General features: G+C 33.6%; 2 protein-coding genes across 7 annotated transcripts; both read right to left on the bottom strand.

Moving 5' to 3' along the window:
* Positions 1-7,109: 7,109 nt before the first annotated feature.
* On the bottom strand, positions 7,110-11,770 carry LOC145950889 (uncharacterized). 5 transcript variants are annotated; one of them, XM_083062748.1, is made up of 6 exons: positions 9,561-11,770; positions 9,226-9,488; positions 8,813-9,152; positions 8,661-8,733; positions 8,485-8,580; positions 7,110-8,398 (listed from the first exon to the last, which is right to left on the bottom strand). In XM_083062748.1, the coding sequence occupies exons 1-3, from the start codon at positions 9,582-9,584 to the stop codon at positions 8,972-8,974; spliced, it is 468 nt and encodes a 155-aa protein (XP_082918874.1). In that variant the 5' UTR covers positions 9,585-11,770; the 3' UTR covers positions 7,110-8,398; positions 8,485-8,580; positions 8,661-8,733; positions 8,813-8,971. The 5 variants fall into 5 exon arrangements, with proteins under 5 accessions (XP_082918874.1, XP_082918873.1, XP_082918872.1 ...); XM_083062747.1 differs by having other exon boundaries at positions 8,661-9,152; XM_083062746.1 differs by having other exon boundaries at positions 8,485-8,733.
* A 3,056-nt stretch (positions 11,771-14,826) lies between these two features.
* Positions 14,827-22,327, bottom strand: LOC109799250 (TMV resistance protein N). 2 transcript variants are annotated; one of them, XR_014428582.1, is made up of 9 exons: positions 21,812-22,327; positions 20,179-21,283; positions 19,796-20,071; positions 18,773-19,567; positions 18,202-18,451; positions 16,266-17,208; positions 15,969-16,022; positions 15,277-15,369; positions 14,827-15,126 (listed from the first exon to the last, which is right to left on the bottom strand). XR_014428582.1 is itself a non-coding variant. In XM_029271380.2 (5 exons), exons 1-5 carry the CDS (start codon positions 22,324-22,326, stop codon positions 17,549-17,551), a joined length of 3,594 nt encoding a protein of 1,197 aa, XP_029127213.2. In that variant the 5' UTR covers position 22,327; the 3' UTR covers positions 17,232-17,548. The 2 variants fall into 2 exon arrangements, 1 of the variants encoding a protein (XP_029127213.2); XM_029271380.2 differs by lacking the exons at positions 14,827-15,126; positions 15,277-15,369; positions 15,969-16,022; positions 16,266-17,208 and having other exon boundaries at positions 17,232-18,451.
* Positions 22,328-25,279: the final 2,952 nt, after the last annotated feature.

Genomic DNA, 25,279 nt, shown 5'->3' with positions numbered 1-25,279 from the left:
GCTAGTATACAAAAAAAAAAACAAGTAAAAACAAGCTGACAACCTGTAAAAAAAATATCCAAAGAAATAGGAATCAAAGTAAAGATAACAAGCACCTGCATGATAGCTAGCCTAATAAAAGAACATTTCATAATTGAGAATAAAAGAAATAAAATGAAATACACTTAAGATCTCTCCTTGAATTTGATAGCTTTAGTAAAGATGTTTGTTAACTTCCTATTATAAGGAGTTGACAATAAACGCATCATTCTAGATTCTAATCTTTCCTACACTACATAACAATTAATGTCGATATATTTAATTCTTTCATGAAAAGTAGCATTATAAGCTATATGAATCACAAATCTATTGTCATAATATATTAGCGTAGGTACTATAACAAATTCTTGAAGGTCCTAAAAAAAAAGAAAAAAAACCATTGTATTTCACAAGTAAGAACAATTAATGTTTTATACTCTACCTCTAAAGAAAAATAGGAAATATTGGATTGCTTCTTTTGATTTCCAAAAAATTAGAGGTGATTAAATAGGAACACAATACTTAGTTACTAATCACCTAATATCAAGGAAGGAGGAATAATTAGAGTGTGCAAAGGTTTATATCTTAAGAGTAGAAGTAATTGAAAAGAGCAATCATTTGGCGGGTTCAAACTATAAATATCTTAAATATTGAGTTGCGCTCGTGATAATCCATTAGTTTTGGCATAATTTGAGAAAGTTGTTGCATAGCAAATGTTATGTTAGGTCTTATGGTGGTTAAATAAAGCAATTTTCCAATTAGATGCCAATAATAAATAACATTATGATATGACTTTTCATCATTTGTTGAGAGCTTGATTGAAGGGTCCATGGGGATGGAAATACCCTTTGTTGTAAGAAGACCATAATCTATTAATAGCTCTAGAGTATATTTCCTTGGTTTACAAGGATGCCTTTCTTACTTCTAGCAATTTCAAGGCCTAAAAAATATTTCAAGTGCCTTCGGTCGTTAATTTTAAACTATGAAATCAGAAAACCTTCACCAATTAACTTGATTACACTTCAATCATTTCTAGCTTACACAACATCATCAAGATATATCAAAATTGCAATAAAAGAATTGCCAACTTTCTTGACAAATAACAAATAATATGTTGTAGACTAAGAGAAACCAAGAGAAAAAATGAGCTTGGGATATTTTGAAGTACCATTAGCGATTAACTTGCTTTAAACCGTAAAATGACTTGTTGAGTTTGCAAACCTTATTAAGGCAAGATGTTGGAATACCTAGAGGGAAAGACATGTATACTTCTTCATTCAAGTCTCCATAGAGAAAACATTGATAATGTCCAATTGCTCTTAGTGCTAATTAATAGAGGAAGCATGTGATGATTCCAGTCAAAACAATACATAGAGCACATCAACATATAATCCTCACATCAACATATAATCCTCACATCAACATATAATCCTCACATCAACATATTATCTTTTCTTCTTTTTTTTGCTTTAAATAGACAATGTGAGTTTTACATAGTACAAGAATATGCCTTTATTCCTTCTTATTCACCTAGGTCTTTTTTAGGTCATTCTTTGTATATATATATACATTGCAATCATTGTCACAGAAATATATGAGAAAGTTCTCAATTTTATTTCTTCCTTGCATACCTTTTATGGTATCACAATAGGCTAAATTTCATGGCTTCCTCTGACCCTAAGTTTACAAACCCCAGCCAAAATCCATCTAGCCCTTTCTATATTCACCCTAGTGAAAGCCCTTCATCTATGATAGTTACTCCTACTCTTTATATACACAACTATCAATCAAGGTCTAGGTAAATCTGAATGGCCCTTGATGATGATTTTCGCAATCTCTCCACTTGGCAAGCGGACCAAGTTTCGATGTAGTATTTAAGTATCGTCCTCAGGGATTTGAGAATTTAGTAATTCTTACTCTAATGATTAATATAGAGATGTTGATATGATTGGAAGTGAGCTAATGTGAGGCAAAATTAAAACGGTAATGTAAAAGTTATAAGAACAATTATATGAAACAAGGATTGGACCCTAGAGCACTTGCTAACTCCTAAATTTCCTTAAAATAAATATGATTTCATCTTCATGACTTCCACGTTCATTTAGTAATTCAACAAGATCCCTCAAAATTGAATCCTAAAGTAATTAATCTAAAACATGATTCCTCTATGTTTTATGATTAACACTTTGCATTAAGAGCAATGACTTGAACAAGGTGACTAAACAAATCAAGTCTATTCCTAGAGCAAGAGATGTTTAGGTGCAAGATTCAGTTCGGGTTTTCAAAAACGTTTTCCAACCGGATTCAAAAACCAAAAATCATACAACGGGTGATCAAGCCGATATAAGCATTAAGAGAAGAATCAAACACAAGTAATGAAAATGAAATGCATATATATATTTAAGAAGAAGAAGAGTTAGTAGTTACATCTAGACCAATCCTCAAAGATTTAACCCCTCGTGGCCATTTACAAGATCAAAGGAGTGGAAGAAGAAATTACAAAGGAAGAGATGAAGAAAAAGGAGTTGATCCTCGTTCCCAAGTGATCCAGCCTCCAAATCTTCGTTCCCACTCTGTTCTTTCTTCCTCCTGTGCTCCCCGCTCTTGTTTTTCTCTTTGTTTTCGTCTCTCCTTTCCCTTTTCTCTCTCCCCTGCCCTTTTATAATTGCTAGAATTAAAACAGAGTAGGCAGGAAAGAGAAGAATCCGCTCAGCGCCTTGAAACGGCTGAGCGGTTTGAAGAATTCTTCACCATGAAGTAATCTGAATGGCTGAGCCATTCAAATCCGCTGAGCGCCTGAGAGATTCTTCATTGTTAAGCAAGCACAAGGGGCTGGGCGCTTCATATCCGCTCAGCGCCTAGGAGGCAGAGAGCACTCCTTCTTCCAGGGCCAAATCCGCTCAGCGCCTTATAGTGGCTGAGCGCCTCTCTTTTGCTGCATTTGTTGAGCTCTCTGGCTTGAAGGCGCTCAGCCGTTTCAAGGCGCTCAGCCGTTTGCCTCCAGATTTCAAAACCTACAAAATAACACCAAATTGGATCAAAGGCTTCCTATTCCCTGTACTAACATTAATCAAAAGCACCTCTTTGATTCTAAGTATATATAGATCAAAATAATATCAATATGTACACAAAATGTGCTAGATAAGTGTCTCAAGTGAGTATTAAATCAAACTAATTAGACACTTATCAGCCCTTGTATCAAAAACTAAAATGAGCTTTCTCATAAGATCCATCACCAAACCATTGCCCTTTGATCCTTTGTATCCTATCTAGGAGAGGTGAAACACACTCCTCATGTCTTTGGCTTCTTAACACCATTTCACCCTCTATTGCTCATAACGTGATTTTCTTTGAAGATGCCACGAATATATGGGCTGATCTCCGTGAACGATTTTCTCAAGGAGACTTGTTTCATGTCACTAAACTCCAAGGGGGAATTTACTCCCTGAAGCAAGGCTCAAACAGTGTCATTGACTATTACAATAATTTGAAGACTATATGAGAAGAATTGGACGATTTTCATTTTATACTCTATGCTCATGCTTAGCAAAGACCTTTCATCAACAAGACTTCATCATTCGATTTCTCAAGGACCTCGACAAACACTTCTCTATGGTAAGGTCACAGATCCTTTTTCTCGACCCTCTACCCTCTGCCAACCATGTCTTCCCCATGATTATCCAACATGAGAGACAACACACAACGTCTACTTCCATCGACTCAAATCCATTCATCAACGCGACTGCCGCTAAAGCCCATGGTTTTCTGCAGTCGAGAGGACCTAAAAACATTGCATCTGATAAGAAATGTGAGCATTGCAGACGCCTTGGACACACCATTGATGCTTACTATCAAAAGAATGGCATCTTCGCCCCTAAATGGGACTATTGCAGAAGCTTCAAACACACTATGGATGTTTGTTATGCGAAATATGGATATCCTCCCAGTCACCCCAAGTACCCAGGTTGAGCTCGTATCAACAACAAGAACCAACACTCTAGTCCTGGAGACATTGTGAACAGTGTCGCCACTGAGGGAAGCAGAAGCCTAGGGCACGAAGAAGAAACCCACAAGGAAGCTCCTATACATCAATCCGGCCCAATCATCACTCAAGCCCAATTTCAGCAATTGATGGCCCTCCTTCAGCAACCTCCTAGTTCTGTAGGTGGTGTGACTTCAGATGACAGGCCTATTAGGGCTAACCTTTCCTTATCTAGCCCAAATTTCTTTTCTGACTCAATGTTTAGTACTTCTTTCATTTTTTCTACTTGCACCACACACTCTCTTAACTTAATAAAATCTCTTAATGCACCTTATATAGTTGATTCTGGAGCCACTAACCATATTGTTTGTTCTTTGCAATATTTTCACACATGTTCCAACATTAAACCTATGACCATTAATTTGCCAAATGGTTCCTTTGTTAAAGCCCATATTGCTGGAAGTATTCATTTTCCCTTAATTTCATATTGCACAATGTTTTGTATGTGCCTGATTTTACTTTCAACTTTTATCCATTTCAAAATTAATTTCCACCTCTCAATATATCATAACTTTTTCTGAAAATTCTTGTAATATCCAGGAAGCCAGCACGTTGAAGATGATTGGTTCATCTAGACTAATGGAGGGATTAAGTCACTTGGTAATTAACAAGGAAAGACAACCAACATCCAACCTTCATTGTATCTCCAACTTTTGGCATTTTAGATTAGGACATTTATCTAGAAATCATCTTGATATTTTACATGATCAATATCCCTTTATTTCCAAACATTTTGATGAAACATGTGATGTGTGTCATTTAACAAAACAAAGAATATCACCTTATTCTATTAGTGCAAAAAATACTTGATCTCATTCATATTGGATATTTGGGGACCTTATTCTAAGCATCAATTCATGGTTACAAATATTTCTTAACCATTCTTGATGACTATAGTATATACACTTGGGTAGTCTTGCTCAAATCAAAGGTAGAAATTAAAACCCATATACAAAACTTTGTTGCTTTAATAGAAAATCAATTTGAAACTTCAATCAAGTGTATCCAATCTAATAATGGCCCCGAATTCCTTTTAAAAGATTTTTTTTCTTCAAAGGGGATAATTCACCAAACAAGTTGTGTTTAAACCCCTTAACAAAATGGGAGAGTTGAACGGAAACACCAACATATTTTAAATGTTGCTAGGGCTCCTATGTTCTAATAAAAAATTCCAAATAATTTTTTGTCTTATGCAATCAAACATGTTGTTTTTCTAATTAATCATGTTCCCTCTCTTATAACATGTTGTTTTTCTAATAAAACCCCTTTTGAGCTTCTTTTATAACCAAAAACCAGATTTTTTTTTCATAATTAAAGTTTTTGGTTGTTTGTGTTTTGCCTCTATGGATAATCACCATCACAAATTTGAAGTAAGATCTCGCAAAGGTACTTTCTTGGGTTTTCAAAATGGTATAAAGGGGTATGTGATCCTAGATGTCAATACTAGACAAATATTTATTTCTAGGAATGTGATATTTGATGAGATGCAATTTCCTTATTCCAAACCATCTCCCATAAGCCCACAAACCAGCACAAAGCCCATACATGAACTTCCCCTCATACAAAACATCCTGCCTATCCACACCATCCTGAGCCCAATACGGATCTTACACCCTAATCACTTTTACCAAATTTCTCTTCACACTCTTCACCCAACCATGAAATTCCTGACTCACCAGACACTCAAACTCCTCCTCTGACACATTCACCTTAACCTTCTAATTCAACAAATTCACCTTCTTCCCAAACCGAATCACCACTACAAGAAGAGCAACCCTTACAACGTTCAACCAGACCTAGTCGTCCACCCACTTATCTTGGCGATTATCGTTATTATCTTCCCTCTCAAAGGTATGCACAATCATCCTCAACATGCTTGCATCTGATTCAAGCTTCCCTCTCCTACGCTCGAATTTCCCCTTCTCGTCACAAGTACCTCATGGCCCTATCATTCGAAATTGAACCCATCAATTACCAGGAAGCTATCAAACATGAACAATGGCGAAGAGCTATGGATTCTTAAATTGAGGCACTGATTATGAATAAAACCTTGGATGTTGTCACTACTCCACCTTATATGAGACCCACTGGATGCAAATGGGTCTACAAGATTAAGTGCTTTCCTAACGGTAATGTGGAACATTACAAGGCCTGTCTGGTAGCCAAGGGTTTTTCCCAGATCTAAGGCGTTGACTATTTCGAGACATTATCTCCAATAGTGAAGATGGCAAAGATTTGGGTTGTGCTTGCTATTGCATCAATTAAACGTTGGCATGTACATCAGCTTGACATGAGCAACATGTTTCTACATGGGGATTTATGTGAGGATGTCTACATGTCATTACCACCTAGAGTTCATGGTTACAATCCCACTTAGATTTGTAAGTTGTGCAAATCACTGTATGGACTAAAGCAGGCTTGTCGCAAGTGGTATGAAAATCTTTTCACCTTGTTATTGTGTTCTGGATATAAACATGCTCATGTTAACCATAATTTATTTGTTAAAGCATGTGGTTCTGAATTTACTACTCTTATCATTTACATTGACGATATTGTGCTTACTGGCAACTCAATTAAAGAAATAAATAGCATCAAACTCATATTGCATAATAATTTGCACATTAAGGACTTAGGGAATTTGAAATATTTTTTGGGTATAGAGGTTGCACATTATGCTCAAGGCATTTCCTTATGTCAATGAAAGTATTGCCTTGATTTACTCAAGGATTAAGGACTGCTTGGGTGTAAACCTTGCTCTACCCCTATGGATAGCTCTTTACGTCTTTATGTTGATTCCTCTAGGCATCTTTTGGATCCACTCCCTTATAGAAGATTAATGGGATGCCTCTTGTACTTAAACAACACCTGTCCTAATATTACCTTTGTTATGCAAAAATTGAGTTAGTTCATGTCAGCTCCAACACAAGCTTACTACAATGCAACCTTAAGGGTCCTTCATTATCTAAAGGGATGCCCCAGAAAGGGGCTATTTTTCCCAAGAGATAGCACAACTCAAATTTTTTGTTTTAGTGACGTGTATTGGGCCACATGTGTTGATACCAGACATTCTATCACTGGGTATTTTTTCTTTATTGGCAACTCTCTTATCTCTTGGAAAGTAAAGAAGTAGCCCATAGTCTCTCGTTCATCTTCAAAAGCATAATATAGGGCCTTTGCATCAACCACTTGTGAATTATAATGGCTAACTTGTCATCTTCGTGATCTTCATGTTACTTATCCATTGCAGTCCCTTCTTTACTGTGACAACCAAAGTGCCCTTCATATAGCTGCCAATCCAGTTTTTCACAAAATGACCAAACATCTAGATATTGATTGTCACCTCGTTCGTGAAAAGACTCAAGTTGGACTTATGAAGTTACTCTTAGTTCCTTCTTCCAATCAATTGGTGGATGTGTTCACCAAAGCACCCCCACCACAACTCTTCCAAAGCAATCTTTCCAAGCTACAGTTAGTTGATATTTTCCTACCTCCAGCTTGTGGGGGGCTAATAGAGGAAGCACATGATGATTCCAACCAAAACAATACATAATATAGAGTGTATCAACATATAATCCTCACATCAGCATATAATCTTTTTTTTTTGCTTTATAGAATAGACAATGTGAGTTATACATAATACAAGAATATGCCTTTATTCCTTCTTATCCACCTAGGTTTTTTTAGGTCATTCTTTGTATATATATACTGTAATCACACTAGTACACAAAGGGTGTTTTACGTCGTGTATTTTGACCATTTTACGTCGGAAAAGGGTCCGACGTTAATACGGGAGTCGTAAATTTACGTCGCCACTGGAAGACGACGTAAATTTACGTCGGGCAACTTTTCAGACCGACGTAAAAAGGGTCAAAATCGTGCCACAAATTTACGTCGGACGTGGCCTTGTCCGACGTAAATTTACGTCGGTCTTTGCCAGGCCCGACGTAAATTTACGTCGGACAACGCCATGTCCGACGTAAATTGTGGCAGTTTTTTTTTTAAAAACGTTTGTAAATTGATATACCCAACACCTGCATATAAATATAATCCAGAATACCAAATCTAAACCAGGCAGTCCAGAATAGAAATTCAAATTGTATTTCAAAATTGAATGACAAAAAGAAAATAATATATAAATCTTAAAAAACATAAATTATGACAATGTAAATCCTATTATCCTAAAAAAGCTATAAAACATGTTTGTCAATGCTATCTAAATAACTAACTATCAAACTATAAACATAATATCTAACTAACTAAACTTAGAAAAAAAGTTGCCCATTGTTCTCTTATCTTGAGCATCTCATCTTCGGGCAATGGAGATGGATCTTGAAAGACCTGAAAGGGTAATTTAAGTGTCATTAATATGCAATGTTAATTATTCTAAAGGTAAATATAGTTAAATAAATTGTGATATGAATTACCTGCGCCCAAGAATCAATAATACCCGCAGAAACTATGGCTTTCATCCAATACATGATGTAATAGCCACATTCAAACGAGTCTTGTTGCTTATTACACTAAAATGAGAAACAAATAACTATTAATTCCAAAGTCAATAAATTTAAATATTATTGACTGTATGAATTAATTTGCTAACCTTAGGGTATATGAAATGCAATGACTTTGATGATCTGGCTCTTCCACTTAATATATTAGCTCCAGACACGATTCTAATTAATTGAAATAAAAATAAATGTTAGCCAATATATATAATTACAGTGTTAAAACATAATGAAAAAATTTAGTTACCCATGTAATTGGCTTTTAATTTCCTGGCTTGGTTTTCGATGAAGTGAACAAAACCACACCACGGTATATTCCTTAGGAATGATTACCATTAACTGCCAATGAGACCTACATTGTATGACAAACAAATCAGTTAAAAAATTACCATGATTAAAAAATCAATTAAAAAACTAACCCGTCAATGTATGGAGCCATGTATATATGTCTTCTTGAGTCACTCATCCATGTTTGCATATATTGTTGGATCTGGACCTGAGTGTTTCCTGATTTTTGGATGGATTGAGGCTCAATAAATCCATATACTTCTGCTTGTGCTTGCTCCACACTCAATTTGTCCATGTACCTAACACAAATAATTATTATAAGTTAAATGTAATTATTGTAAATTTAGACTCATAAAAGAAAATATGACTTACATGGCCCACAACTGTATGATAGATATATTTAACATGGAGGTTCCCCCAACAATCTCTAATGCATCAGGCAGAGATATGTATAGTGGAACATCAGAGCTATCAACTCCAAAAACTCTAATGTCCCACTGCAATTGAATTGGTTGCTTCTTTAATCGTGGTAATTTGATTAGAAGCTTAGATATGGGATCATCCTCAGCTTCTGCGATATTAGCATCATGAACATGAGGTTCTCTCATGACCTCCTTACCACGATCGATAAAATCCTAAAGAAATAATGAAAATTAGTTAAACAATAATAGAATTATAAGAATCTAAAGGAGCAATAATATAATTACCTTTGCCCGTGCTGAAAGCGGCATGACCAAACATTTTGGCCAAGCTAAGAATGTGCCGGTTGCCTGCCCCACTAGTTGAACCTCTGTATTGGGCAAAGGCACTGGAGCAGCAGCATCTTGAACTTGGTCAACCACAACCCGTGTCCAGTCTGGCTGTAGAGGGACACCATGGATGGTTGAGCCACCCTCAAATACTCGGCCAATAGCCACTAACCGTGGGGGGTCATCCTCAACATATAACTCGCACTGGTTTGGTACATCAGTGTGAGCATGTTCCCCTGAGAAATTTGGAGCAGCACAACTCCCTTTAGTGCTGACTCGAACACCATCATGAGCAACTGCAGTCTGTTGCTGAGAACGAGCCAAAAGTTCAAACTTCTCTTCAAACTGTTTTTCAATATTCTTCAGTTTCTCTTCAAACTACATCTCCAATCTCTGCTCCAATTTCTGTATAACCTCTTGACTGCAAGAGTCGACAGTGCTCCTCGATGATCGGCCACCAAAGAAATCTCGGTGGCTCCAAGAACCACCAACACCACGCACACGACCTCCGTGCTCTGGCTTTCCTATGGCCGTTGTGAGGATATCATTCCGACCATCGGAAACAAATGAGCCTTGGGTGCTCTGCTCAACTAAATCCTCCTGCAACAATAAGGAAGATTAAAAAATCTTATGAATTAAATGAGTTGAAATGAAGAGTCTTAATTTGTATATTTTTACTTACTATTTTATTAGCAACGACCCTTGCAGACTCAGAAGTCATTTGCCCATCTGGTTTTGTCCGGGCTGCTATCCACATCATTTATTGTGCAAAATAACATTGCACGCATGGTAAATTTTTCTTCACGATATGCATCAAACACCTCCACTCCTGTGTCCCATAACATTTTCAAGTCATCAATCAATGGACTAAGATACACATCTATGTCATTTCCTGGTTGTCGGGGACCTGATATCATCATAGACAACATAATATATTTTCTCTTCATGCATAGCCAAGGAGGCAAATTATAAATGACCAACAAAACTGGCCATGAACTGTGTTTACTACTTAAGTTCCCATAAGGATTCATGCCATCTGTAGCTAAACCAATTCTCAAGTTTCTTGACTCTGCACCAAATTCTGGAAATGTTTCATCAATCCTCTTCCATTGCGGAGAATCAGCTGGATGTCGAAGAAAGTTGTCACATTTTCTACCATTTTCATGCCATGTGAGGTTTTTTGCATCTTCTTTAATGGCAAACAATCTTTTAAACCTAGGTATTATTGGCAAATACCATAAGACCTTAGCAGGGGGACCCTCTATTTCTTCCTCACCATTACTTCCATCAGTTTTCTTTTTGAACCGCGACAATCCACATGTGGGACACACTTTCAGTGTAGCAAAATCATTTGTATATAATATGCAATCATTAGGGCACGCGTGTATCTTCTTATACTCCAAACCCATTGGACATAGTATCTTTTTTGCCTCATAGTTGCGATTAGGTAACGTGTTATCTTCTGGAAGCATCTCCTTCAATAACTCCAACAATTCTGTGAAACTTTTATCAGTCCAACCATTTCTTGCTTTTAAACTAAACAATTTTAAAGTTGCTGATAATCTTGTAAACATACTGCATCCTGGGTATAATGGTTGCTCAAAATCAGACTTTAAGGTATCATACACATGTGCTCTTTCAAAATTTTCTTCACCAACATCACGTATCATCTCTTCTAAGTTATCGTTCATCCCTTCAAAATTTTCAGTTGTTGACATTGTTGGAATGTCTAATATTTCTCCGTGCCATGTCCATACTGTATAACTCTTCACAATACCATATATAAACAGGTGATCACGTATTTCTCCAACTTCTTGACGTATCTGATTCAAACATCGAACACATGGACAATAATATGCCCCTTTGATGGGTTTCCCATTTTCTCTTGCAAATTGTAAGAACTCTTCAACTCCATTTCTGTACTCTTGACTAATGCGACTTGCATTCATCCAACTTCGATTCATTATCTATATATTAACACAAATTAACTATTGACTCAGTTATTCATAATTTTTTTAACCTAAACTACAACCCTAAAAAATCGATGGTAAACTAAAGGTCAATGCCTAAAAAAGTCTCTTCTTTAATGCATCTGGAACGGCCGTACTGAAACTAGAACGGGACGTTCCAGATCATCAAATTACAACAAAAAAAATATCAGCAGAACGGGCCGTTCTCCATGCGGTACGACCCGTACTGCTTGCAGAACGGCCCGTTCTGCAAGGAGAACGGCCCGTTCTGCAAGGAGAACGGCCCGTTCTCCTTGCAGAACGGCTCGTTCCAGAGGAACAAATAGCAAAAAAAAAACAAATAAATTACGGGGACAACAAACTAACCTCAAACGACCAACGTGCTGACACTTACAAACTTGGATACGTTGAATGTAGCCGTAAACGCAGAGGGAGACTCAAGTAATTCAGAGGATTTCGTATAAACTGTGAGCGCGGGAATGAAAATGGGACTTTGGGGGCAATATAGGAGAACTATTACGTCGGATAAGGCGTCGCCGACGTAAATTTACGTCGCCCTTGTTGAACTCCGACGTAAATTTACGTCGGATTTGGGTGGGACCGACGTAAATTTACGTCGGACTACAGGGAACCGACGTAAATTTACGTCGGAATAGTGGTACCCGACGTAAATTAACGTCGGATTGGAGGTACTCGACGTAAATTACCTAATTTACGTCGGTCTAAGAGAGGTCCGACGTAAATTAGTCTCCACTTATTTACGAAACTGCCACCGCGTTTTTACAACGTCGGTGTTTGTGGTTTGCGACGTAAATTGGGTGACGTAAATACCCTTTTTTGCACTAGTGTCATTGTCACAGAAATATATGAGAAAGTTCTCAACTTTATTCCTTCCTTACATACCTTTTACTAATCATTGATAGTTGTAAGAACCAAAACAATTATAATAGTAGTCATTTTTTTAGCAACTAGCGAAAAGTCTCAAAATAACATTTAAGATGACGAAGAAAAAAATTTAGGTCTAAATTATCGACAATAGGAAGAGAAGATTAATTAGAGCATTAATAAAATATTAAAAAGTAGATTAGGTCTTTATTAACCATTTTGCATAAGAAAATAATTCAAAATTCTAAGTTGACACAAAAAATTCACTATTATGTCATGTTTGTTATACAATTTCATTCCTCTATCCATTTTTCACACGTCATACATCAAACTCATGCAACACTGAATTGAAACTCTTGTGCAACACAAAAACAAAACACCAAAAACTCAATTTCACAATTGAAGTTAATGTTTCCCTATAAAATAAAGCGTAAAAGAGAGGAAGAAAGAATACTATCTTCCATTTTCTATGAAGATGAGAAAAGGACAATAGATAGTGAACCATTGAATATGTTAAATTAGAATTAGTAGAGATTTTAATGATGAGAAAAATGTAATAGAAGATAGAATTATAGAGAAATTGATACATTAACAAATGTGATGTGTGACAAAAATTAATAGAATAATATTGTGGTAGTGTATCATAGATGAATAAAGCAATGTGGTAACATATGGTTTTGTAGTTTAGAATTTATTAATTATAAATATATAAATACAAATCTATCAATTAAATTATACTTTTGGTTCCTATATTTATTTTTAAGATTCAGTTTCCTTCTACTATTTTTAAATGATTCAATTTGGTCATTTAATTTTTTTTAAAAATTTTAATGTTGTCATTTTATTCACATTGATATTAATAGCATTCTTGAAATAAGATGAAAGAGAATCATTGAACTTTTTGTTAATTAAAGAAGCAAATTGAATCATTTTGAAATAATATGATCAAATTCAACATTTTGAAAATAGAAGGACCAAATTGAATAAAACTCTATCTAATTCTAAACATTCATTTTAATATTTCACATAGGTATTAATTAATTTTTTTAATTATTATTCAATTAAGTCCTACTATTTTTAAAATGTTCAATTTAGTTCTCTAATTTTCTTTAAAATGTTCAATATTATCCTTTATCTAATTTCATTAACACCATAATTAAGAATCAATTTGGATGGGGAAACATTGGGCATTTTGTAAAAATTAAAAGATCAAATTGTACTCTTTAAAAATAGTGAGACTAAATTGAATCTTAATATAAATAAAGGGAGAAAAATATACTTTAGCTAATATTTGTCCAAAACTCACTACTACAAGACACGCTATCTACATCGGTTCTTTAACATCATTTACATCGATTTTAGAACCGATGTAGAAGAGAGTGACGTAATAAATATATACAATTTTACATCGGTTTTAAAACCGATGTAGAATAGTCATAAATTTACATCGGTTCTTCTTATAACCGATGTAAATTTGTATGCAAATCTACATCGGTTCTTATTATAACCGATGTAAATCTATATGCAACAAAGAAAATAATTATTAGATCTGCATTTCAGCCACAAAGATCAATTGAACTTGAACCAGTTCTTGATAAACGTGTACGTACGCTGTCATCCGCTATTCTTTAGATTTTAAATAGTGACTATTATTATTATTATTATTATTATTATTATTATTATTATTATTATTATTATTATTATTCCTAAATTCTTATTCTCTGGCTGTTTTGGCGGTGGTATCAAAAAAGTTATACAATTCCAACTTTTATGCCACTTTGCGAATTTCTTTTATTAGGTTAGGATTAACCCAAATTTATTCACATTCTTTATACATGTAACAAATATATGGTAGACTTTTTTTTTCCTGTTGAAATAAACGATGGTGCATCATTAAACCATATTTACTCTAGTATTCTATGAAGAAAACACATATTCATGTTTATATCAACTGTTTCTAGAAACGTCAAAACACTAGTCCGGTGCGTAAATTAGAGCAATGCTATAAGCTATTTAATAATTTTGACCTCATAGCTCATCTGAGTTCCTAATAACAAACTGAAGGGTCAAAATTAGCATACTTCGCCAACATTTCTTTTTTATATTATAAAAGAATTTATTTCAATCAAATAAAGTTTGTTTTTGAGTCCAAGGCTCCATTACACTATAGCACAGTATTGATAACCTTGTGTCACAATGTGCCTATGCAACTAAGGGTTATCTAACAAGAAGTCAAACTCCAACAAGTCAAAGTTAAAATGCACAAAAGTTCAAAATATCGGGTATTCAATATTTTTCCATGTTCAGAAGTTTGGAATAAAAGGGGAACAGGCACAACAAAGGAGAGATAAATAAGGAGAAACAACAGATTACACAAGCAAAAAATAGACAAAAGGATTCATTCGCCGTTGTATATCCAAAATTAGCTAAATGCATCAAAACATCCATAAAAATCCAAACAATGGGAAGCATCAAAAATGATTCAAAACATTCTTGGAAAAGTAAATAAATACCATAAATTGGTTCAAGTTACAAACCATACATGGTGATATATATAACAAAGGCATTATGGCATGAATCTTAGGTTTGCAGCTTCACCCCACATTAAAAGATACAGACCCATATATAGTAGTTTCCGCTGCTGTACTTCTTGTTGTATGGTAGGTAACCTGCAATATGCATCCACAAGGCATGTTACAAGGAGAACTAAAAAATACATATCTTCTTATTGTAGATGAGTAGATAAAAGCCAGGAGCTGTTAGTAAGCAATACAGTAAAAACAGCTTCTATCTTTCAACATTAGAACAGAAACACTTACCAAAGGCTACTTTTCCAACCCAAATACTTGCACCACTTTTTTGTAATTCTTTAACAGTTTCTTCATCACTTCTGTCAGAGCACGCTCATCCAACTATGCAAACAAAAAATACTCGTCACAAGAAGATATAATACAAATTACTGTATTATATTTGCACTGATGAAAAGTAGGGGAGAAAACAGTACCCAAAAACAAAATACATTTTCTCAAACTAAACAGCCCCCTAGTTTCACAATTTCATTCACTATATAATGGAAACAAGGAACAATGTGAAAATAAAGATGAGTTTTTTTTTTTAATTCTAATCAAAATTTTATCAACTGAAAATGAAAACCAAAAAAAAAATCCCACCTTAGTTTTTAAGTTCATGATTCACAAAAAAAAAGATAGATAGATAGCCATAAAAAATTCAAAACAGAATGTTTATCAATGTAAGGTTCAGGACCTTTCAAATCCTTAAGAAACACAACAGGAAGGTAGAGGATTTGCAACATGAAGAAAGAAACAATTAACTGGAACAGTATCTTATCAACAAAAGACTTTTCTGTTCAACACAACTCAATGATAAAACAAATAGCCTTTTAGTTATTTCCAACAAATTTCAGCTAATAATAATGAGTGTCTTAGAAAAGTGTGATAGAAAGAATGTTTTGCTTGCATTTCTCCTCACAGTAAATTTAACAAACACTTACGGCACAATATAGCACTAAGCTGACTAGTATCCACATCTTCATCAGCCGAATTCCCTGCACCAAAATGTTGAGAAAATGACATCACTGCACACCCGAATACCCAACAAAACACCATAGCAACCACCAAGGAAACAAAACAACCGAAACCAACGCATTTGGCAGCATAAAGCCCAACATTTTTCTAACTCATTTAGCTCCAAAAAACCAAAAACCCATTATCACAACAAGGCTCCTCTGTGAAGTTAGACGTAAACGAAAACACGGGTAGGCGTAAAAATTGAAACTTGGCAAAGTTACCTTGGAAAGAGTCACCGATGCCAATTTCTGAGAGATGCAGTTCGGACTCTGGAGAAGGTTCCGTGAAGGGTACAACGTAGGCGCGGGGTTTGCGGGTTTTCAAGCGGAAAAGGGTGCTAAGGATGCACAAGTTTCTTACGGTGTGGGCGCGCATCTAAGATCCGCAACGAGGTTGAAAAAGAGTTTGTTTGTTTGGTACTTATTCGAATGAATGCGTTTTGTGTTAAATGGAAGAGGGTGTAACGGAAGATGAAGTGAAGATGCAGCAGCAATGGCGCAACAGAAGGGATGGAATTTGAAGGATGGACGAAACCCTAGCACAGAGACAGAGAATGTGTGAAGAAGCTAAAGGGATTCCACGCGGGGTAGGAAATTTGGGTCTATACTACATCGGTTATTTTGAAAACCGATGTAGATTTACTTGTAAATATTTACAAAATTGCCACTGCGCATTTAAATCTACATAGGTCCAATTAAAAACGATGTAAAATGCTCAATAATTACATCGGTTTTGTACATAACCTATGTAAATCTGCTTTTCATTCAACTCATATTTACGAATATGCCACCGCATTCAATTTTTACATCGGTTCTACCTAAACCGATGTAAAATTGGCGATGTTAAATAATAATTTTCTAGTAGTGACTTTTTCATTGTTATATAATTGATTTTAAATATGACATGGAAAGAAGATAAGATGGAATGCCTCATAAAAGAAAGAAAGAAAATACTCATATCTAAAATGGCTAATTTTCATCGAAATGATCTAAATTTTACCATATTCTACTCATGACTATGTAATATTAGTTAACACATTTTTCGTTCGATGGTCGATTCATTTAGGAATCATAGGAACTTACTAAAAACTTCTTTATTTTCTTCTCTACCTTGAAATGGAAGCCAGAACATGTTAACTCCCAATCATTTCATCTCTTTACATACCTATGACATCCATAAGAAAAAAAAACCAAATTAGTGTTTCTAAATAAGTATCATAAAAGCAGTATGACCAATCTAAAAAACTATTTTTTTTTCTTTAGGAAGATCTAACATTATTCTATTAGTTTCAATTTTGCTACGTCCTTTTAAAAATCAAAATTATATATGACATCAATTAAGCATTCACAATTTTAAAATAGATTAAAATGTTATGAGAAAAAAATCATCAAGAAAAAAATTTGATTGTGACATTTATATGTTTATATTTTCACTAAAGCAAAAAGTGGTGAGGTAACAAAACAAGTCGAAGCAAATAACATACAACAAATCTTAAAGATGGAACTTACTCAATAAAAAGATGGAGAAAGAGGACGGGAAAAAATAATTTGATTGAAATTGACAACAATTCTAAACAAGCACTACAAATAGTGTTATGATTCAAATCATATGCATTTACATCATCTTCAAAGCTTGAATCTTCTTGAAGAAACCCTTCAACACTTGACACTATTACAGTGATTACCACAAGCATCACTAAATTAACATCCATTTCCTCATCATCTTCAATGTTCAACCCTAAAGTATTTTTTCCCTCTCTTGAATTCATAAGATATCTCCTAAACACTTTCCCCAAGAATTCTACCAAAAATTGTTTGGTTTCCAGTAATTCAGGTGACTCGTCTATAACATACCAAAGTTTATCTAAATGTTTGATCATCATAGCAAGCACCCTATAGGTTTCATCCAATTCAAAATTTCTTATTTGCTCTTCCTCACTAATTTCGTGAAGACTTCGAACTAAAGAAGAGTTGGGATCATGACTCATGAATTGGATATCCTCCATGTTAGTCTCATGCTTGTACACATAAACTCCCCATGAACATAGACTTAGCTCTGTTTCACAATGAACCTCTATGGTCTTCCAATCATTACCTACATCCCACACCTCTAAACTTAGCAAAACTTGTAGGTTGCACAAGAACACATGATTCTCACCCATAGCAAAAGCATGACACTGTCTTCGTTCACCCTCAATGAATAAGTTCATGCCAATAGCTCGCCACTCAATCGGCAATGTCTTTTTAGCCTTGGCATCCATTTCTCCAAACACAAATGCTAAAGCAATTGCAGGAAACTTCCCACGAGCCTTAAAAATTAGAAAGCTTCCCTTGCTAACATAATCAAACCATTCTGGAATCTTTCTTTTTGGCATCATCACTTCTAATCTCCTCGTCTCTTTACGCACCTATCACACATCCCACAACACAAGAAGCAAAAAGTTACAACAATTCATTATAAACTATGCATGTTGTATTATTATATTTTTTTTTTCTCTAGTTAACAATGAAATAAAATGGGAAGAAGGAATGGAATGAAATTGTGAAATTACAATGAAAAATAATTCTTGATAACTATTTATCAATTTTTTCAATTAAAGAATATTTGTTCGTTATGAATATATATATATATATATATATATATATATATATATGTGTGTGTGTGTGTGTGTGTTTATGAGTGAGTGAGTGTATACACACACACATTTGTAAAAGTAATGCTAGCAAACCTGAGACCATAACATGTTTGATGTCTCCGAAGCTAAGGAATTACAAAGTGTTGCATCTACTTTTTCAACACTTGACGGTAGTTCTGGAATTTCTCGAAGCATCTTACAATAACTTACGTCAAGACATGTCAACTTAGTATATTCTTCAATGCATGTTGGGAGAGACACAAAGTTGTTCCATGATAAATTTAAGTCCTTCAAGTTAGGAAAATTATAAATAATCATGTGAATATCTTCCTCTAATAGATTAGCATCCTCAAAATGTAATGTCTCTAATTTAGGACATGTTGAATGGTTTCCTTTGGACATTCTAAATGACTCTCGAAGTTGATGACATCTTCCAATATGTAACGTGACAAAGTTTGGCAACATAAATAAGCTACTTGGTAAATGTTGGAGTCTCATACAATATGTCATGTCAAGATAATTAAGCCCAATAAGTTTCTTAATGGATTTTGGAAGCTCTTCAATAGCTGTATCAAACATATGAATCTTTAATGGCATATCCATTGTTCCCATGATGTTTGGAAAGTGTGTGAGTCTTTTGCATGAGTTAAAGGAGAGGTGTCTGAGAGATGGCAAATAGATTGTTGGCACAAAACTTTGAAGTTGAGTGCATTGAGAAGCACTTAGGAAAACAAGGTTAGCAAGATGTCCAACTGATTCATGAATGCTAACTAGGTTCTTGCATTTATCAAGTCTCAGTTCTCTTAAATTCATTGTGCCAGACACATCAGGAAATTTAGTAATCATGTGACAATTAGAGAAATCCATAGAAGTCAAATGCTCAAATCTCTGCAAAACATACACAAATTAATTAATTAACAATTTTTTGTGATCTTTCCTTTTTCTTATTATGTTGGGTTTTTTTTGTGTGTTATCTCATCGTTGACTATAAAGAAAAGATTTTTTTTTTCAACATAGGCATACAAATTGTAGAGTAAAAAATTAAGATAAGTTATGTGATAAGTTTGAGTCATTAAAACATTTCTATAAAACATGGAAAATGAAAAGAAATTTTACCTGAAATGGCTTTTCCAATACGAGTAAAGGACATCCTCTTAAATTGATGGTCACAATTTTCCTTGGATAAAAACTTAATGGGAAAGACTGCGAAGGATAGCACTTCCAATCAAGTAGCCTTAAGTTATTTGGGAGAAAACGAGGCTCTTGTGAAAAACTTGTGTTATGAACAATGAGAATTCTAAGATTTTTCATCTTCTCAAATACAGTATTAATACAATTAATTTCTTCTCTTTTTGGAGGATCAAGCATTATTCCTTGAATTTGTCTACTTCCCTTTGAAACAATTGCAAATGGCATTAATTAAGTATGCATAATTTTAACACAAACTAAAATATTAAAAGATGATAAAAATCAAGAAACAAAGTCGACAAAATTCTTACATTATTATCAGCTAGTACTTGAAGAACATCTTCATGATGCCATAATCTGCTACGTTCACCAACTTCATTCCACGCTTCCTCCCTAACAATCTCTCTACCCATGTCTTGTAATAGGTCATGCATCTCCAAGCATTGACATTGATAGTCAATAGTTAAAAGAGATTTATTAACTAATGTTGTAATGCCATCCCCAGAGCAGAAGTCACATGCATCTAATACTTCTTTTACATATTCCAATCTCTTCCCTTTGAAGAAGCATGCAATGTCAAGAAAAATATTTTTTTCATTGAAAGGTAAACTATCATAACTTATTCTAAGAACTTTTTGAACATCTTCATGTGGATTCTTTTCATATCTATCCAATGCATCCTTCCACCCACCCAGATCTTTTCCAATCATATGAGAGCCTAGTACTTTTAAGGCCAATGGAAGGCCTTTGCAACAACGCATTGCACGGTAAGACAAATCTTCATAGTTTGATTCAGGATAACTTTTTTTAAAGGCAATCTGACAAATGAGCTCTAAAGACTCTTGTTCATTTAGCACTTTCACTTCGTATCTCTTTTCAACCCCACCAAAATCTAGCAAATGCTTATCTCTTGTGGTTATGACGATCCTACTCCCAATACCAAACCAATCACGTTCCTTTGCCAACTTTTTCAATTGTTCAACGTTATCAACATCATCGAGAACTATAAGAACTCTTTTTAAACCAAGTCTAATTTTTATTGCTCTAGTTCCTTCTTCAATACTTTTCAACTTGATTTTTTTTACTTCAAGTATCTCTGATAGGAGTCGTTCTTGCATATGTTTGAAGCCCTTTTGCTTTGAGGTTTCTCTAACATTGGAAAGAAAACTCGAACTCTCAAAATGCTTGTAAATGGAGTCATACAAAGCTTTGGCAAGTGTGGTTTTTCCAATTCCACCTACCCCATGAATCCCTAACAAGCAAGTGACGTTACGAGACTCAAGATCTAAAAGCGACTTCAATTCTTCAACTCGATACTTCCGTCCAACAATATGCTCATTACTAGATAAATCTTTTGGAGATACTTTAATGAAAATCTTGTCAACAAGATCATCAATAAACTTAGACTCGTCCTTCCTAATAAACAATACTCTTTAAATTAATCATCAAATTATTTTTGTCAAATTATATAAACACACCACAAACAATCATCCTATAAATACTCTTGCCTTAAATTAACAAGTACTTAATAGTATCTCATGTCCTTATTGTAGAATTCAATATTTCTAATTGATTTAGTCCTTTTCATAATACTCAATCTTCTAAATCTCAAGCATTAAATTTTTATTTATAAAATACACCTTTATTAAATACATTTACAAAATTTAACAAATGAGTAAAATTCATTTAATTTATCTCTTAAAATAAAAATAATAACTCATTCTTTTGTCCTTAGAGTGAAAAAATTTGAAAACACATATTAAGTATTTCTAATTTAAGAATAGTTTTGAAAAGTTGTAAAAATTTAAGATATATTTATCGATCATAACTAAGACAACTAACTTTTCTTAATCTTAGTTATTTAAACTTTATAATAAGTGCAAGACCAGATATATATACTTCATAACATAAAGTCAACACATGCATTCACACACATACACTTACCCTTGTTCTGATTGCAAATGTTCTCCTTTCAAGTTGGCTATGTCAGTCAAGGCTGATCTCCATTTGTGCACCTTGTCACAGTCTTTCCCAAACCTTGATTCATGCTTAGTCATGGCCTCACCATAGCTTCCTTTCTGATACCTCACATATGAGGGATCCACTTTGTAGAAGATGGGCCAAACGTGCTCACATTTCGACTTGATACACACAAGTTCATCAAGGCACCATGAAGAGGCTGCATAGTTTTCAGAGAAAACAACAATGGAAATCCTTGATTCTTCAATGGCTTTAAGAAGCACAGGAGCAAGCTGATCTCCAATCTTCAGTTCCACATCGTCCATGAAGGTGATAATTCCCTTCCGACACAAAGCATCATAGAGATGACAAGTAAACGTGTGACGCGTATCTTTGCCTCTAAAGCTAAGGAAAACGTCATATGAATACTTGGTCTCAGACAGTGCACCATGGTTTTCCATGATCAATGTATTGTAGTAGCAATCTTTCTTTGCAAGCATGTCATTCTATATTGTCATGGATATTATAAATAAAATACCCACAAAAGATAAAAACATTAAGCCAATAATTTTGGGAAATGTAAATTTATTAGAGCACAATTTTAATAATATTTGATATCACATCAGATAATATTCAATGATGGTGACTAATTTTTTAAATAATAAGTAAATAAGTAATCATTGAAAAAATTAAACCTATAGTATAATCGTAGGAATGTCAAATGGATCATGCATGATGGTTCATGCCTCTTTACTCAATCAAGAAGGTGACTCTTGGATAGAGATGGACGTGCTGTTCTTCAACACGTGGCACTGGTGGGCCATCACTGGAAATGCACAACCGTAGATCATTGTTTCAAATCACCCTCGTATATTATATAGTTTCCTATTCCTGTGGTTAATTAATTTTCAATGATGCTAACTTTTGGTGATATGTTAAAAATTCATGACAGGTACGTGGGACTTTGTTCAAATGAATAATAAGTTGAACAAAGATTATATGAACCGTTTTATTGTATACAAGGGGCTAACAACATTGGGATAATAAGTAGGTCGAGAGAAACGTCAATCGACAAACCAAGGTCTTCTTCTTAGGAATTTCTAGTATGCATTATGTTGAAAAAATTATTTTATAATTTAAAATTTAAATTAAATATTTAATATAATTAATCTTTTTTTTATAACGTTTCAAAACCAAAAACGTTTTCCAACGTTGACCAAGACTCACGGTTTTTCCTTTTCCTATTATTTAGCACAGTACGTGCACTGGTTTCTTGTTCCAAAGTTTTGCAAAAACAAATTTAAAAACGGTTAGCACGTACGTACTGTTGACGGGAAAAAAAAAAAAAAAGAGGTGCATAGTGTGCCTATATATATATATTTATATATGTGAGAAAGGGCATGAAAAATCAGAAAACAAACAGCAAGTTCATTTTGATCTCTCTCCCTCAATATTATTTCTACTACAAAATTCTAATTTTGGAGCGGTGTTCTTTGGTTCGGGGATGTTTCGCTGCACTCGAACGGTGTAACGGGTTGACATATCTTGGGAAAGGAGCGCACTTTAAGACTCTAAATTACCTGTGCAGTGGGGGTGTTTTCTCTCTAAGGATAGCGCTCTGCGTGCTTCAACTCAGGCTACTCTAAACCTATTATTTAATTTGCTCTTTGTGTTTAATTAGTTGTTATTCATTGCTCTGTTTTAATTTTATAATATTCATTGTGTTATTGATATTGATTTCATTGATAAATTTAAATATTTATTTTTCTTGTGCTCTATTAAATTTATTTTTCTAACACATTATTGTAAGTTTTTTTTTTATTTCTCCTTTATTCTAAATTCACAAACCAGTGCATGATTGGTGATGTTTATTGTGCAATCTTTTTCTCCATTATTTGGGATTTTGATTGGCACCCAAATGACCAACTTGGGAAATGTAGAATGGTAGAGCCAGATGCAATTAATCTCTGCTTGCCAAAATACTTAGCTTAAAGTTCTGGCAAAAAAATTTAGGTGTTCTGAGAAAGAATGTGCATAGATACAGCTTTTTTTATAAGTGTTTTTCATTAAAATTAGAATTTTATCTTAATAATATATGTTTGCATTTTAAACAGGTTTTATTAATATATATATATATATATATATATATATATATATATATTACGGAGCTTAAATTTTAATTATGATTGAAGAATTGCACCAATTAAATTGAGGAGTATATCTAAATTTTGTCCGAAATATTTTTAATTAATTAAAGTTTCTTACACCTTTATAAAGCCAAGATTATAATGTCAATCCTTCTCTTCCTCTCTTGATCACTCTTAGTGTTATCCCTAAATTTTGTTAAAAGAATTGCATTATTAACTTGTTTTAAATGAGAAACACATAAGAAAATGTTCCGCTTCCGCTTAATTCAATTTTTTCTCGGTTCACTACTATAGTTGACAGTTTGAACAAGTAATTAGTTATTAATGTCATACGTTAACTCACTCATATGATACATTATAATGATTATATACAAGATTGGCCTAATATATTATTATGCTTAAGACAAATTTAAAATATATTATTAAACCTTATTTAAAATTAATATTAAAATTATTATAAATATATATCAAATAAATTTATACTTATATATATTATATCTATAATAACATTTTTTATATGTAATATTTTTTTTATAGTGTTTGACCTAGTGTTTGTTTCATGCAATGATATTGTCACTTGAATTTTTGAAATTATAGTCTCAAAATTAATATAACATCAACTTTATTTTCAGAAATATTTTAAAAAATGTTAATTTGTTTAAATTTAAACACTGTTAAGAATATTTTAAAATTTAAAATGATTAAAATAAAAAAATAGAAATTATAGTTAAGTTGGATACTAATTTCTCACACTCTTATATTAATATAATTTTTCTATCCTATAACATAAAATCAAAATGACCTAAAATATGAGATACTTTTCTAAAATTAAATAGCATCGAAGAATATATTTTTAAAACTTGAAACAAATGTAAAAATTCTACATTTCCAATATTACTTTTTCGAAAATAGTATTTTAATTCATGATACTTGCACTCTGAAATAATATTACTTTTATTTTTATATAAAATTTAAATACTTAATTTATCAAAATTAAAAAAAATAATTAATACAGTTAAAAATAATAAATTGATTTTATTTTATAATTTTCTTTTAAATTATCTTTATATTGTAGTTTCTCTTAATTAATGTTTACTTTTCTTTTAATCAATTAAATTGTGTCTTTAAATAATTTGTATTTAATGCATTTGATCCTATTAAAAAAATATTTTAATTAACAAAAAAATTAATACATACCTCAAAGGGTTGTGTTGTGTTATTTGCATGCTAAAGATGAGTGACATAACGATTGGTTTGCAACACTCTCCCACGTTGTAATAGCCAGAATGCATGGTGCCACTTGTCC

Source organism: Cajanus cajan, chromosome 8, assembly GCF_000230855.2.
Source record: "Cajanus cajan strain Asha chromosome 8, NIPB_CcT2T_4, whole genome shotgun sequence".
NCBI classification, from domain to species: Eukaryota; Viridiplantae; Streptophyta; class Magnoliopsida; order Fabales; family Fabaceae; genus Cajanus; species Cajanus cajan.
The sequence above is the reverse complement of the archived record's forward strand: the minus strand, read 5'-3'. Positions and strand labels throughout refer to the sequence as shown.

What these genes read in the sequence shown, in the direction of transcription:
- LOC145950889 (XM_083062743.1), bottom strand. Translation starts at nt 11,566, where the DNA reads ATGAATCGAAGTTGGATGAATGCAAGTCGCATTAGTCAAGAGTACAGA.
- LOC109799250 (XM_029271380.2), bottom strand. Translation starts at nt 22,326, where the DNA reads ATGCTTGCAAAGAAAGATTGCTACTACAATACATTGATCATGGAAAAC. An exon ending in AAGTACTAGCTGATAATAAT is followed by an intron (nt 20,072 to 20,178) that starts GTAAGAATTTTG and finishes ATTGTTTCAAAG; the next exon opens with GGAAGTAGACAAATTCAAGG. An exon ending in TATTGGAAAAGCCATTTCAG is followed by an intron (nt 19,568 to 19,795) that starts GTAAAATTTCTT and finishes TATGTTTTGCAG; the next exon opens with AGATTTGAGCATTTGACTTC.